The sequence below is a fragment of the Trachurus japonicus genome, chromosome 21 (genome assembly GCF_045865225.1).
Source record: "Trachurus japonicus isolate A0001 chromosome 21, Traja_1.0".
Lineage (NCBI taxonomy): Eukaryota > Metazoa > Chordata > Actinopteri > Carangiformes > Carangidae > Trachurus > Trachurus japonicus.
Genome location: NC_140927.1, coordinates 30,935,683 through 30,952,573, shown reverse-complemented (window position 1 = coordinate 30,952,573; position 16,891 = coordinate 30,935,683). Strand labels below are relative to the sequence as shown.

The window sequence follows — 16,891 nt, the reverse complement described above, 5'->3', positions numbered from 1 at the left end:
CCCAGCCCTTAGTCCACATGAGGGGGAGTAGATAATGAGTGAAATTTCAATTTTGGGTGAACTATCCCTTTAATACTTTTTAAGGGTCTTAATTTTCCCAAAATTGATTTATCACCTTTTAATACTTTTCATAACCCCTAACCCTGAATTATAAAAGGTCTTATCGATCAGTGGTTCTGTTTGCTCTGGTGGTTCTGGTGTTTTCTGTGTGTGTGTGTGCAGTGGCGGCCTTAGACATCTGGGGGCCCGTTTCAATATTTCATATGAGGCCCTACCCTGTTAAACATAACATTATTTTCCAGCTATGTGCCCATGTGTCGCTGATGCTTTAAACCCTGAAAGGACGCAGTAAACGCACTATCCATGCATCCCAGGTACGCACAACACATTAAGTGTTAAAATCACTATCTGGGCAAGAAACCAGGACTTCGCAGAAAAAACGAGGACTAAAGTTGGTTTTCATCAAAAAGCAAAATCATTATGTACATTTTCAGACAAACTACAGGCTTTAACAATATTCAGAATTTAACCCTCAGGTGCCCCTTCAGCCTTTTTCAATTTTTACCCCTTGACACAATTTTCAACTTGTAGTAAGAGACATTTAGACATCAGTTACTCCAAAAATTTTTGTGATACATATAAGGCTGGATCTTGACCTATCATAAAAATCACTTTTGACATGGGTTACAAAATTTTTTAACCCCTTCCCGGCCTGTTGTTGTTGCAGCAACAACACATGAGTTCTCTATTTTCATTTAACTCTTTCACTGCCAAAGACGAGATAACTCGTCTTAGCGTTTTTTTAATGGCAACGCCATGCTGAATGTCTTGCCCTACTCCTCTGTGAAGATCAGACTTGTATCATCAAAATAAAGTGCAGAAAAACACATTTGGATTGAGAGATGTAAAAAATATAGCGTATTCCCCCCCCCTCACGGAGCGGTGCGGGTGTCTGACTGCAGCGGCGCCGCTCCGTGACACTCTGGCCGCCGGTGAGAGCTTAGGGGGCGGCGGCGGGGCTCATGGCGGCTCGGCAGCTCGTCGAAGCTCCGTGCAGCTCCGTGATACAAAGCACAAACGTTAGTAACAACAACCCCGTCGATCGCTCGTCGTTAGTCGTCAAGAGCGTTTGGAAAGTCGCCAGATTTTGCGAGAAATCACTCAGATAGCAGCTTGAAAACCCCGCGATCTACAGTAGTGTGGATGAGGAACGGACGGCGCCGGCGAACGTGACGAGAGGTAAACGTGGTGGGAGTGTCTGTACTCTGTTGTGAGCGCACATGTCTGTGGCTGTGAGTTCAGGGGGCGTCAGCCAGAGCTGTCGGCTGTGTGTGTGTAGATGTGTGAGAGACAGAGAGTGAGTGAGACCGCTGCCTGCTGACCAGAGGAAGCTGGATCTGATCTAAAGCGCCGTGTTTCGGCTACAAAAACCTGTCGAACTGATCCGCGCGCGCGCGCGCGCACACACACACACACACACACACACACACACACACACACACACACACACACACACACACACACACACACACACACACACACACACACACAACACACACACACACACACACACACACACACACACACACACACACACACACACACACACACACACACACACACACACACACACACACACACACGTCACGTACGCACACACACTAAAAAAAAGGAAAGAAAAAGTTGTAACTCAAAGAAAAGAAAGAAAAAAGGCTGCAGAAGTGTGTGTCAGTAGCTAAATATTTTGTCTTTTGTCATCAAAAGTCATTTGTCAGTGTTGATTTAGTTGTTGTTTACAAGAGAACAACTGTACAGATGTTGAGGCGTCACTAAAGCAAAATATAAAGGAGCCAATTGTACTGGTTCACCTGAAAATGACAGCCGACACAAAAACCTCTTTTTCTCAAGATTTTGGTGCCAAAATGGCATTTTGGGCTAAACTAACCTATATTCAACCGTCAATTTCACAAGACTGGAACAAGATAGAAACAAACAGGTTTTTTTGCTGGAAACTAGAGACCCTCATCTTTCCTGTGATGGGTTGAATGTGTATGTAGTAACAGTACATAATATTATGGTGGGTCTACGGAAATCAGTCAAAAAGCTGGAAAATGCCTGGCAAGCTGGAGGAAGCTGCTGTGAGAATGGCTGGCAGTCAAAGAGTTAAAAAAAAAAAAAAATTTTATTCTCTATTCCAGTCTGCATTATATTCTGAAGGTTTTTTTTCTAAGTGGATTGTTGATATATCATTCATACAACATTTAATTCATACGCATATGGCGAAATATGATTTTTTGTACGGTATTGACAGTATTTTCTCATTTACAGAGTGATAAAAAGAGATATCCAAAATTCCTTCGGGGAAAACTTTAGACACAAATATGTCAACAAAATAAAAAAAGAATTTTGAAAATAGCTTTATCCATTTCAGTTCTGTAAATGTAAATGTAAATGTAAATAAATCAGTGCATATTTCATTAGATATTGCCTCATTTAATTTATTTAAACATAAAATTTCAGAAAACTTGTAATACAAAAAATGTTTGTCTAAATGTGAGTAATAAAATTGGAACGTTACATGGTGATACCTGTTAGTTAAATTTTTTTTTCAAAAATACATTGAAAATCCCATAGGCGGAGGTGGACATTTCCGTCCGACGAAGGATCATTAACGTGTTTATTTTTCATTACGAGCCCAAAAATTGGACTATCATTCTGAATTTTGGGACATTCAGAGGTGACCCAAAAATACACCTCCTTGCCAAAAATCAGCCCCCAGTGACCTTTGACCGTGGGGGGGTAGGATAGAATGCCAGGTGGACAAAAATGTCCAGGGGTCATCTGAGGGTTAAATTGGCAACAAAAGTAATGAGAGCAAAGTGCTCCGCGTTATTTCAGCACCAACAAGTAAAGGACGAGACATGCGGACAGACAGACGTCTACAGGTGCTGATCCTGTCGGTGCTGCGGTGCTGGAGCAGCAGACAGACAGCTGTCTCCTCCATTATTACAATCTGTAAATAAGCTGCCAATAATATCACATTTTAGTTGTGCTCTCGCTGTGTTTTATTTCTCTGTTAGGTTAGGACGTACTCATAGATCGCCTGTTTGGAAGTATTTTAACCCGAGGAAAAAAAGAAAAGAGGAGGAAAGTGATTGACAGACGTCGATCATCAGGTTACGCAACTGGGCACACGTCAGGAGGAAAACATGAAAAACAAAAGGACATTAGAAAAGGAATAATACTGGGAGAAGGAAAACGAGGGTCTATTGATAGTTTGCGGGCCGTTTTCAAAGGTAATAGCCTACGTTGTTATTGATATTTCCTGCCGTATTATTAATTAGGAGCGATTAGTAGGCTACCGTCGCGGTGTGGCATGACACGCGCATCAGTGGTTGTAGAGCGGATCAGGGGTCGAGTGGGTGACCACACGGTGGACAGAGCTGTTTGTTGTGTGGTGGATGTAGGCCTGTGTGTGTGTGTGTATGATAAGGTGAAACCTATGAATTATTGTACTGTCTTTGACTTGGTGGCTGGCAGCTGGGGGCCCCCCTGGTGGCTGGGGCCCGTTTCAATTGAAACGGTTGAAACATAGGTAAGGCCGCCTATGTGTGTGTGTGTGTGTGTGTGTGTGTGTGTGTTACTCACGAGTGTGAACTGGTCGTAGACCTGCGTGAGGTCGTCCACCTTGTACTGCTCCAGCACCACGAAGTTGTCCAGGTTGGCGCTGCTCCCCCGGCGGGCGCAGTCCTGGCAGTGCACCACGTACGTCTTCCTGCTGTTGCTCTCGCTCGTCACAAACAGCAGGTCGAACACCTCCACCTGATGATGATGTCATGATGATGTCACACAGAGGTCAAACACACACACACACACACAGACACACACACACAGTCTGTCTTTACACTACAGGTCTTGATGCTCAGTTCTGATTTATTACCTACATCCGATTTTTTCATCCATCTGTTTTTATGTTCTAATAAAGTGACCCATTATCCAGTGTTGGGCACGTCGTTACTTATAAAAAGTAATGATTTAGTAGTTAAGTTCCTCAAAAACTACATGACAAAAGTAATTATTTACCAAGGTACGGTAAGTAACTATTGCGTTCCTCAAACTTCCCTCCCTAACCCCCATTTATGTGGAACAAACCAACTCACTCTGTAGAGTTGGTTTGTTTGTTCCAGATAAACATCTTTTTCCGACCAGTTGATGAACTGAAAACAATGTGTATATAACTAAACGTCCTCCACTTCAACAGGTGTATTATTATTTTCTGACGGGACTTCTCGAGTCAAGTAACGATGCGTTTTATTGCCAGTAACGGTTACGGTGTTGTAACGGTGGAAACAGCTGCAGGATCACATTATTGATAACGGACTCGAACTCGCATTACCAGGGAATATCCGATCTATATAATCTGAATATCAGTTTATTTGTTATTTACACATTGTTAGTTAAGTTTTTTTGCCGCTGGACCTCTACATTTCCATCCATCCATCCATCCATCCATCTATCTATCTATCTAGACAGACTGCAGACACATTGGTGGATATCCGATATTTATCTGATTTATTTCCACACATGACGGTCTGAATCTGATATAATATATCCGATTGAATGCGTCCCTCCCCACCCCCACCCCCGTTTACACGTTCATGTTGCAGATCCGATCTGTGCCACTTGAACCTTGCAGTGAAAAGACAGACAGACAGACGTCCCGGGCGTCCTCACCTCACAGATGCTGCAGTAGTGCGCCGGCTCGTTCTGCGTCCTCCCGTGCCAAACCAGCTCCTTCCCCGCAGCCTGCAGCAGCTCCCTCTGCATCTGACACTGCTTCAGAGTGCGTAACAAGCAATACCTGACACACAGATACACACACACAGATACACAATGAGTCCAGAGTAACACACAACATCCACGTCGCTGCTCTCTGTCTCTCTGAGGATCTACGAGTTCTCACTTGATCATCTCAAAGAGCCGGTGGTCCGACACCTTGATGTTGCGGGCCATGTTCCAGGAGAGATGGATCATGGGAACGATGGACTTGACGCTCTGCAGCTTGTTCCACTCGTAGCGCTCCACGGCCAGTTTGTACTGATGAGCTAGAGACGCAAACACACACACACACACAGACACACAGCTGAATGTATCTGTATCACCACAGCAGAAGGCACATTAAAGAGATAGTTCAACTTTTTGGCCCATTGCCATAATCCCTATAGTCATAGCAGTAGGTTTGCTACCTTTAATTGTCGGTGCAAGCTGTTTTTAGAACGGTGGAGCAGAGCCGTGAGCTGCTCAGAGCTACGCTACGGAGGCTCATGGGATTTCTTGGTTTCCCTCATCAAACTCATCAAATACACAATCCAACAACTCCACAACGCTCTGGTGGACAAGTTGTGACCTGCACATTCACCACGCTATGAGATAATAACACAACGTTACCACACAGAGTTGTTTTAGAGGGAAATTCATGCAAAACCACTGATGCGTGTTGCCTTCAGGGACAGTTTTTCATCAAGCAGTCTCTGTATTTCCCTCTAAAACAACTCTGTGTGGTAACGTTGTGTTATTATCTCATAGCGTGGTGAATGTGCAGGTCACAACTTGTCCACCAGAGCGTTTTGGAGTTGTTGGATTGTGTATTTGATGAGTTTGATGAGGGAAACTACCAGCAGAACTGAGATCAGCCCCAACTGTCAGCACCTTTAAATCCAGGTTAAAAACATTTCTCTTTTCATGTGCTTATAGCTGAGCTCTTTTTAATAACTTTAATAACTTTTTATCTATTTTCTTTTCTTTTACTTTTTTATTCTTCTTTGCTCCTGTTTTTAACTGTGTTTTTTGTTTTTATGCTGTTTTATGCTGTTCTTTATGTAAAGCACATTGAGTTGCCTTGGTATGAAACGCGCTATATAAATAAAGATGCCTTGCCTTGCCTAAAATCTAGCTGATGCATCTTATATTCAGGTGCTAGTCCGAAAATTACGGTATTATTTAAGTAATAACAATAGATTATGACGGGATTTTTATGACCCGGTCTGTCAAAATGAAAGACAACATAACAGTCTAGTTCCTGCAGCAGAGCTGGACCCGTCGTCTCACCTGTGAGCGGCCCGACGTTCCAGGCGATGTTGTTGCACCAGCCGATGGCCTGGACCCAGTGGATGGTGCCGGTGTTGAGCCACACCAGGTCTCCGGGCCGCTGGATGAAGCGGTAGACGGGCACGTTGGTCTCGTACAGGTCCTCCAGGTTGGGCCACCACGAGCCCATCAGGAAGTTGATGTTGTTCCTGTGGAGAAACGAGACGGAGAAGGAGCCGTAAGAATCCTCCACTATGTAATGCCCAGTACAGAGCACAACACAACACACAAACCAGCTGTTCATCAATGCAAAAATCCTCACTTAAGCTGCGTTCACACCGGACCTTTTGTTTTTAGAACGAGCGACGAGTTTACATGTTAAGTGAATGCAAACAAGCGATGGAGCGTTTTATCGCCCAGGCGAAAAAACGCTGGGGCTCGGAGCGACAGCGTCGGAGCGTTTTTTCGCTCAAGTCGCTCCCGCCGCTTGAGATGAGAAATCCCAACTCTCCGGCCGTCAGTCGCTCGTCGCTCAGCTCTGATTGGCTGCCGTAATCCCGGTGGTGCCGGTGTAAACAGAGACACATGGCAGTAGGCATGACGTCATCAAAGCGAAAATGCGAGTCTGTGGCTCTGTGCCAAATTGACGAGCGTCTGCACCTGAGCGACGGAGTGTTTTTTTCGGAGCGATACGAGCGACAGCGACAAAAACAAAAGGTCCGGTGTGAACGCACCTTTAATCAACTACAAAACTCTGCAGATTATGACCTTTCCTGCGTGTCATTCCCCCTCTCTCTGCCTCCCCCTTTCCTGTCTATGTGCTATCAAATAAAGGCAAAAAATCAAGAAACTTGTGGGATTTTAAAAAAGAAATAGGAAACTCTATTCTAGACAATTATAAATTGAATAAACTCAGAGAAAGGGGTTTAAGGTTATTCTGGACTGCCTCTCTTGTATCACATCTGCTAAGAAAGAAACAGTGTGAAATGAATGTATTCTGAATGGAAATCGGGGCGGAAGCTGATACGCTTTATGCTTCTCCCGTTTTCTCTTTCAGTCATGTGCTTGTATTAGTACGGTAATTGAAATTGTGTGTGATGAAGTCTGATTCAATTAACATGTCCCAAATAAATAAATAAATGAAAGGAAGTTGCGTCAGTGTCGGCGCTGAAGATCAGATCAGATGAGCTGACTGAACGTCACTCAGGATTCGTTTTGTGGCGACCTTTCACCTTTCACAGAAGTCGTTGATGACGCCCCAGTACGGCTCCGGCACGGCGAACCACTCACAGTCGCCGGGGCCGATGTTGATGTTGACGGAGCAGAAGTTGTTGTTCTCCTGATGACCTGCGGGAGAAACAAACAAAAACAACATGTGGTTACTAACAGAGAGAGAGAGAGAGAACTAGAGCTGCTTCAACAGGTAAAACTGCTGGTTTCAAGAGACTTCACATTCATAAGGTAAAAGCTGTGTGTGTTTTGTGCTGAGGAGACTTTATCTGATGTCATCATCTTCTTTCATCATCCTATAATCTATTTAATCTCAGTTTTACTCTGATGCTCTTAGTTTTACTTTACACCTTCCTCTGTTTTAACTCTTTTGTCCCATCTCTTATTGTATCTCATCTTATCTATTTGTATCATCTATACCCCCCCTTTTTATTTATTTTATCCAATTAACTGCATCCTGCATTTAAAAGGGATAGTTCAACATTTTGGCAAATTGGCCCATTGCCATAATCCCTATTAGAGATGCGCGGATAGGCAATTATTTCATCCGCAACCGCATCACAAAAGTCGTCATCCACCCGCCATCCACCCGAACCAACGTTTTTTCAAAACCACACCCGCCCGCCATCCGCCCGTTGTTGTAGGCCAATATCTAATATGGATCTTGATCACTATAACGAATTATTTAAACAGCATTTGTATAGAAATGATTCCGTCCCAAGCCTTTTGATCTATATAAGCGGTTGATTAGGCTACTATATCCGTGATCACTAGCGGTTTCCACTGTATTGTCATTTCCATGAAGAAAGTGTTGACTGTTGTTGCCAATGCCCTCAGATCAGGAGTGCGTTCCTCACAAAATGAATAAGGTGTTGCCATCTCTCATGCACTGCAGTGCCTGATGAAAATTTGACTGTTTCAAAGAGTGCTGCTCGTTTTTCGTATGTGGGTAACAATATTTAACTATGTATATATTTTTCCTAATTGGTTCAACTGCCACCCGCCCGAATCTAATTAAAATATATTTTTTCGTCATGTCACCCGCCCGACCCGCGGTTTATCCGCGGACTCCGCGGTTGTGTCCGCAAACCGCGCATCTCTAATCCCTATAGTCATAGCAGTAGGTTCGTTACCTTTAATTGTCAGTGCAGGCTATTTTTAGAACGGCGGAGCAGACAGAGTTGTTTTAGAGGGAAATTCATGCAAAACCGCTGATGCACGTTGCCTTCAGGGACAGTTTTTCATCAAGCAGTTGCTGTATTTACCTCTAAAACAACTCTGAGCAGCTCATGGCTCTGCTCCACCGTCCTAAAAATAGCTTGCACCGACAATTAAAGGCAACGAACCTACTGCTATGACTATAGGGATTATGGCAATGGACCAATTTGCCAAAATGTTGAACTATCCCTTTAACAGAGTGGACATACTGTATGTATTGACTGTGTTTTGTCCACTCTGTTATGTTATTTTTCCATCATAATTTTATGAAATAAAAATATTTTAACTATGTATTTTTAGTGACATAATGATAGGGAGGGGTTTAATTGTACATGATTGACTGATACTGAGATGTTGCATCCACGAGAATGAGACAACATGACGCCAGTGGTGTGAACCCAGGTGTGTGTGTGTGTGTGTGTGTGTGTGTGTGTGTGTGTTCACCTGGCGTCCTGCTGCCTGGCACCTTCATGTAGAGCTGCACCGTGTTCATGCCCAGGATGGTGTGACCCACGTGGCTCAGCAGGTTCCCGGCCGACACCACGCGGGCGAACGCCGGCAGCTTGGCCAGTTCCTGCAGCTGCTGCTTCCACCTGAGGCAGAAAGACACAAGGTCAGAGAGGAAACAAAGGAGAGGGAGGGGGAGGAGGAGGAGGAGGAGACAGATCTATTAGGGCTGTGCCAAAACATCGATTCACATAAGAATCGCAATTCTCATTTAATACGATTCAGAATCGATATATATATAGAAAAAAAGAACAAATCTGCTGGCTGTCGGCCTCTGTTTCCTTAGAATTTAAAAGGCAGCATGTTTAAAGGACAATTCCGCAAATTCAACTCGGGGCTGTATTTTCCTAACATTTTAGGTCTAAAAGAAGGAATCTGAAGATTTTCAGTGTAATTGCTCCTGTTTTGCGGTGGTTGTGTCTGTCCCCGCATCGCCACGGCAGCGATGAATGGGAGCGGATGCAAGTTCCGCTGCTTAGGCTGTTTACATCCCTCAAAGCCGCAATTTTTTTCCACAGACAGCGTCAGATGGCTACTCAAACATGCACCCAGAAGTTTTTTTTACTTGAAGCAAGTCAAGAGTTGATATTCCTGTGTTTATGACACAAACGGTAGCTTTCCCACTGCTCCTGAACACACCGAGCGTCAACTGGGTCTCACGCGAGACTCCGGGAGACTTTGAATTAGATCTAGTTTTACAAACATGTTGGCTTGCTTGAAGTAAATAAACTTCTCGGTGCATGTTTGAGTCGCCATCTGACGAAAAAAAAAAAAATTACGGCTTTGAGGGATGTAAACAGCCTAAACAGCGGAACTTGCCACAACAGACAGACACAACTACCGCAAAACAGGAGCAATTAAACTGAAAATCTTCAGATTCCTTCTTTTAGACCTAAAATGTTAGGAACATACAGCCACGAGTTGAATTTGCCCGGAATTGTCCTTTAACGGCACTGTTTTTTTTTTTTTAAATAAAGAGGCACTTTAAATTGTGTTACTTAAGCAATATGTGATATTGCTTTTATGCGACAGTTTCAACAAATCCATCTAAGCATGGATAAATGTTTAAAACTCTGAAAAAGACACTTCAGTCATTCTGTCTTGCAAAGCAGACTGGAGTAGATCATGAGGATCCTTTACACACCGACAGACTGAAGCAGAAATCATTAGGAATCAAATCCTTTTGAATCCAAAATCGATTTTGAATCGAATCGTAGCCCCAAAAACCAGAATCTAATCTAATCGTGAGATAGTGAAAGATTCCCACCCCTAAGATCTATTCACTCACTTCTTTTCATCAGAGAGGTCGATGTTGGTGCCGAACTTGAGGTGTTTGAAAGGTCCTTTCCGCCGCCGCATCGCGCTAACGAGGAAACAAGGAGGAAGTCGTTAATGACAGAAAGAAAAAAAAACAGAGGTGAAACAAACTTGAAGATACAGAGAGAAGAAGAAGAAGAGTCGTCATCGTCACCTGTCTGAGGAACTCGCCTCCGCCTCCATCTCCTTCTTCTTCTCGTTCTCCTCCTGCCACAGAAATCACAAACAACTCAACTTCATGTCTACAGCTCGTTGCACAAAAACTAAATGTTTGTTTTCTTGAAATCATTTTCCCATTCATGCCACATGGAGAACTTTTCTTTTTTCCCACAGTTTTCACAGTCATTGAACCAGTTTGTTTCTATGTTTATTCCTCTCTCAGCCCCAGAAGTCTGATCTAAAGATGTGCAGTCTGTGCCTTTGTAGAGCAGATTTCATAGATAAGTTAAAGAGCCAAAGTGCAGTATTTGCTTTTTTTCCTTTTTCTTTTTTTTTGACCAATCAAAAGTGTGGCATATTCTCTTCAATCTGGTAGAATTTGATATTGGTAGGTTACTGCTAAAATTTCCAGAGTTATTGGGCTTTTTATTTCGCTGTCCATCCAAAAAAAAGCACTGTGAAACCAAGGCAAAGTGCCGTATCTGCACCAAAACCAAGGCAAAAGTGCCATATCTGCCATAAAACGGTCAAAATTGGTCACAAAATATTCCATACAACGGTCAAAGTTGGTCAGAAAGACAAACTACAAAATACATTTAATTCAGTCCACCTTTATCTAATCAATTATAGACTTGGTAGTTATTCATAATTTGATGCTTAAACCTGACAATGAAAAACACAAAAAGCTGTTTTTCTCAATTCAGCAGTTTTACAGATACTGCACTTTGCCTTTGTAGGGCAGAAATAATCTCTTACATGAAATTATGACAGATTTATCGTACAATAACACAAACATGGAGAGAAAACCTTTATGCTCGTGGTCCAACACTGGAAACACTCTAGTTTTCTCACACTTCTTTGGAAAACAAATCCTTTGGGGTCTGATTGAAAAAGTCAAATAAAAGCTCCGCTAGATCATTTTCCAGAACATTTGACTTGTTTTTTTGTTTTTTTCTCATTTCTATGTGTTTTCCATGACTGGAACATTGGTCGACCATTTCCCAGGTTTTGCGATGGATGCGTGAAAGACTCATTTGTTCTATTGGTGAAAGGTCAGAGCTCCAGATTGACTTTTTTTTCTTTTATACCACAGTTCACAGCTAGAAGCCGCTCATAAAAGTAAATAATCGAATCCTTTTCCACTGTCAGTTCGAGGACACACACACACACAACTGCAGGGAGTGATGTCATCAGGTACACCTCCAGAGCACACACACACACAGATGGAGGAAGAGGCTGCAGGCATTTTTGTTCCAAATATTTCTATAATATTTTATTCATTTTGTGTATTTTTTTAATATTATAATTATTATTATGAAGCATCAACAGTAACCCTTTAATTTACAGGCCGTTAATTATGTCATAATGTCAAGAAATAGCCAAGAAATAATGGTCAGTTTCATAGTAATGTCATGTTTTTCATAAAGGCAAAAGGTTACACATGCTTTTCATGCTTGAGTTTTTCTCCACTGATTCCTCTGCAATTTCCAATTACAATAAATTATTTCTGGGCTATTTCTACGCAATCAATCATTATTTCTTGGCTGTATTTTTAGACATCACTATGAAATTAACGTTATATCTTTGCTACTTCTATTCTAATTATTATGGGCCTGTAAATTAAAGGGTTAGACCGCATCAACTAGTGACTCTGTTATTTTTCTGCATCATCACATAGTAACTTCCAAACCCGTCAAACACATCTGTATTTCACATTAATTAATCCATTCTTGATCATTTGATCAACTGATCGGCTGCAGAGAAGAAAATCTACTTCCTGTTTACATCAGCTCACACATGTCCAGCGTGTGTTGTCATGGTTTTTGTTTGAAAACAGCATTTTAAAGGGATAGTTCAACATTTTGGCAAATTGGCCCATTGCCATAATCCCTATAGTCATAGCAGACAGAGTTGTTTTAGAGGGAAATACAGAGACTGCTTGATGAAAAACTGTCCCTGAAGGCAACGCGCATCAGCGGTTTAGCATGAATTTCCCTCTAAAACAACTCTGTCTGGTAACGTTGTGTTATTATCTCATAGCGTGGTGAATGTGCAGGTCACAACTTGTCCACCAGAGCGTTGTGGAGTTGTTGGATTGTGTATTTGATGAGTTTGATGAGGGAAACCAAGAAATCCCATAATGAGCCTCCGTAGTGTAGCTCTGAGCAGCTCACGGCTCTGCTCCGCCGCTCTAAAAATAGCTTGCACCGACAATTAAAGATAACGAACCTACTGCTATGACTATAGGGATTAGGGATTACTATAGGGATGTTGAACTATCCCTTTAAAATGTGAACACAGTCTTGTGAACGCAGCCTGCCCTGGTCTGACCCGGTCTGATGTCAGCGGGTTTGACCGACAGATTCTCCAGATTGTCAAGTTGTACATATCAGTTTCCCCAGCAGCTGGTGTCAGAGTGTGTGTGTGTGTGTGTGTGTGTGTGTGTGTGTATAAGTGTGTGTGTGTGTCCCACTGACCCTCAGCGACTCCTGGAAGGACGAGGCCTGGTACTGGGCGTACTTGGCGATGGTGGTGTGCGATCGGCTGCTCTCACAGCGCCACATCTTCCTGCTGCCGCTCGGGTCCCAGTTCTCGTCGGTGGGCTGAGCCAGCTGCGTGCGCACCTCCACCAGGTGGTCGGGGTTCGCCTCCACCAGCGTCTTCGTGGAGAACAGCCCCAGGTCTGCAAGTGTGTGTGTGTGTGTGTGTGTGTGCGGTGGGAAAAAAAAAAAGAAGGAGGAGAGGAGCCAAGTAACAAGATCAGTGAGTGGAAAATAAAATGACATTTAACTGAAACGAGATACACAATCGATTTTTTCCGTGTTTCCCCTCAGAGGTCGGAGCAGTGGGCGGAGGATTTTTTTTAAAATTTTTTAATTTATTTATTTAGCATGAAGGAGAAAAGGTGTTTGCGCTCTTGCTCACTGTCCAAAAAAATCCTCTTTTCAGGTGCGTAGGCCAACAAACATTTGAGAGTCCACCAGAGATTAACGGATTCAACAAAGATTTAATGGTCCATCAAACAACAAAAAAGTGCAACCATGGTGATAAAATAAAATGAAGAAACAAAAATAAGTTATTTATTTTATCTTATCACCATAGTTGCACTTTTTTGTTGTTTGATGGACCATTAAATCTTTGTTGCATCCGTTAATCTCTGGTGGACATTGCCATTTTTGATCAGTGTGCGAGCCTTTTCCCCCTTTATTTAGCACGAACAATGTCATTTAAAACAACATGGACAATCATTATAACTGGGATGTGCAAAGGCGAGGTATAAAACAAAAAAAAGGGCTTATATGAAAACCTCACCCACATATTCAGAAACCAAATTTGTTAACAATTGAAAAACAATAGACATAGGAAATAATTAAACAATAACGAAAAATAAATAGAAAAGTAAGTGATTAAACAGTAAATATTAGGAAATAAGGAAAAATACATACATAAATGAATAATACAAAACAATAATAATAAATGAGATAATGAGAAAAAGAAGAAGAAGAGAGAGAGATAGAGAGAAAAAAAGAAAAACAGACAATAAATGTCTTATGTTGATGATCTGCATCAACTCTACATCATTTACAGCTCTGGAAAAAATGAAAAGACCACTTCAAAATGATCAGTTCCTCTGGTTTTACTATTCATAGCTATGTGTTTGAGTAAAATGAACACTTTTGTTTCATTCTATAACCTACTGACAAAACTTCTCCCAAATTGGAAATAAAAATATTGTCATTTAGAGCATTTATTTATTTATCTGCAGGTCAAAATAACAAAAAAAATTCTGGTGTTTTCAGACCTTACCGTATAATGCAAAGAAAACAAGTTCATATTCATTTTAAAACAACACAACACTACTTTTTAAACTTAGGAAGAGTTTAGAAATCAACATTGGTGGAATAATCCCAATTTTTAATCGCAGCAGTGTTTTTTAAATGTATTTATAATCTTTCTTCCCCATTAAATATGATTTGGTTCAGTAGAGTGAGGTGTGCTTGTGTTGGAGTTCAATAGACACTGGAATCGATGGCTGCCATACATGTAGAGATAAGGCTGCTTCATTAAAGCAGATAACAGCGGCACGGCCGTTTCGGCTAATGCTGCGTTCAAGGCAGGCTTTTGAAACCGTAAGTTACAGCTTCAAGTTACAACTACGACTTGGTAGCGTTCCAGGTAACCCGTAGCTCGTGTTTTTACCGTCCTGTTGTCTGTGAAAGTTCCCTATAACGGCCACTCGTAACTTCCGACCCGTGAACTCGTACCAGATCGAACTGGTATGACTTCACAGGAAGGAAAAACACAAAGTACGAGTTTCCTTGAACGCACCATGAGTTAGCAGCCCCCGCCCTTGTCAGGCATCAATTGGTCCTCGTGCTACGTCACCACATTCACGCGCATCCCTTGGCTGCACACACAGCCCTTCATGCCGTTCTCTCCCCTCATTGGATAACACTTGTATCCCACAAGGAAAATTTTCTCCTCGGGTTACAGCAGAGCAGAGTGACGGAGAGACTCGTGTTTAGGCTGAAATACTTCATGTAAGTGATTGCTGACGGAAAATAGGACTATTTAGGACTTATATTAACAAAAACATTCCACTGATATCTGCTTTAAGAACATTTTGGAGTGGTCTCTTTATTTTTTCCAGAGCTGTAATAATAATAATAATAATAATAATAATAATAATAATAATAATAATTTAAAGTTGTTAAGAAACGAGCTGCGAACCGTCTCTCAGATTAGACGGTTGCATAACGGGAGCAGCAGAGGGTCATCGAAATACAAGAGCAGATGTTTGTGGAGTTCTTGGCAGAGGACGAGCAGCAGCGGCTGCAGTAACGCTCGCCACTGGCAGGTGGTGCTGTTGTCACACGTGTCAGAGCCTCACACACACACACACACACACACACACAAATACACACACTGATGACAGACACACCCACAGAGCCACGTGAGACTGGAGAGACAGAAACATCCAGCTGCTCCCGAGCACGAGCTCGTCTGGTCCCACACTGAGTAAACAGCTGGATGAAACTCATTCACACACTAGAAACCAATAGAAAACTGATAGAAACAATAGAAACAGTAGAGAGTGATAGAAACTAATAGAATCTAATAGAAACTAAATCTATTGAGTGAAGCAGGGTTCAGCCTCTCACCTAGTTTGAGCGCTCCGGCCAGTCCTCTGATGACGGTGACCGGGTTGGTCGCGTTGGTGCAGAACTGATGGAGAGGAGGGAAGAAGGCGTCTCTCTTGTTCTCAAGCTGTGGAGACAGAGAGGAGGAGGAGGAGAGGAGGAGGAGGAGAGGAGGAGGAGGAGGATTAAGAAGTAGAAACAGAGGAGGAAGAAGAGAAGGAAGAGGAGGAGGAAGTAGAGAAGGAGGGAAAGGAAGAGGAGGATGAAGAAGACGAGGAGGAGGAGAGGAAGAGGAGAAGAGGAGGAGGAGATGAGAGGAAGAAGTAGAAACAGAGGAGGAAGAAGAGGAGGAGGAGGAAGTAGAAGAGGAGGAAGTATAGAAGGAGGGAAAGGAAGAGGAGGATGAAGAAGAGAAAGAGGAGAGGAAGAGGAGAAGCGGGGAAGAGGAGGAGGAGGATGAGAGGAAGAAGTAGAAACAGAGGAGGAAGAAGAGGAGGAGGAGGGAAAAGAAGAGGAGGATTAAGAAGTAGAAACAGAGGAGGAAGAAGAGAAGGAGGAGGAAGAAGAAGAGGAGGAGGTATAGAAGGAGGGAAAGGAAGAGAAGGATGAAGAAGAGGAAGAGGAGGAAAGGAGAGGAGAGGAAGAAGTAGAAACAGAGGAGGAGGAGGAAGAAGAAGAGGAGGAGAGGAGAGGAGGAAGAGAGGAGGAGGGAGAGGAAGAAGAGGAGAAGGAGGAGGAGGAGAAAGAAGAAGAGGAGGAGGAGGAGGGAGAGGAAGAAGAAGAAGAAGAAGAAGAAGAGGAGGAAGAGAGGATGAGGGAAAGGAAGAGGAGGATGAAGAAGAGGAGGAGGAGGGAGAAGGAGATGAGAGAAAGAAGTAGAAACAGAGGAGGAGGAGGAGGAGGAAGAGGGAAGGAGGAGGGAAAAGAAGAGGAGAAGGAAGAAGAGGAAGAGGAGAGGAAGAGGAGAAGTGGGGAAGAGGAGGAGGAGGATGAGAGGAAGAAGTAGAAACAGAGGAGGAAGAAGAGGGGAGGAGGAGAGGAAGAGGAGAAGATGGAAGAGGGGAAGAGGAGGAGGAGGATGAGAGGAAGAAGTAGAAACAGAGGAGGAAGAAGAGGGGAGGAGGAGAGGAAGAGGAGAAGATGGAAGAGGGGAAGAGGAGGAGGAGATGAGAGGAAGAAGTAGAAACAGAGGAGCAAGAAGAGGAGGAGAAGGAGGAGGAAGAAGAGGGGAG

At 43.0% G+C, this 16,891-nt stretch overlaps 1 protein-coding gene across 1 annotated transcript in view; it reads right to left on the bottom strand.

Annotated features, from left to right (window-relative positions):
* The window catches only part of kdm6a (lysine (K)-specific demethylase 6A), a 73,565-nt gene that overhangs the window by 3,355 nt on the left and 53,319 nt on the right, over positions 1–16,891 (bottom strand). Inside the window, exons 20-29 of the mRNA XM_085766069.1 lie at positions 15,681–15,786; positions 12,996–13,201; positions 10,514–10,566; positions 10,331–10,405; positions 8,980–9,128; positions 7,320–7,434; positions 6,109–6,296; positions 4,964–5,105; positions 4,735–4,861; positions 3,649–3,822 (exon numbers count right to left, since the gene is read on the bottom strand). Coding sequence (XP_085622195.1) covers positions 3,649–3,822; positions 4,735–4,861; positions 4,964–5,105; positions 6,109–6,296; positions 7,320–7,434; positions 8,980–9,128; positions 10,331–10,405; positions 10,514–10,566; positions 12,996–13,201; positions 15,681–15,786 — 1,335 coding nt within the window. The remainder of the gene's footprint in view (positions 1–3,648; positions 3,823–4,734; positions 4,862–4,963; positions 5,106–6,108; positions 6,297–7,319; positions 7,435–8,979; positions 9,129–10,330; positions 10,406–10,513; positions 10,567–12,995; positions 13,202–15,680; positions 15,787–16,891) is intronic.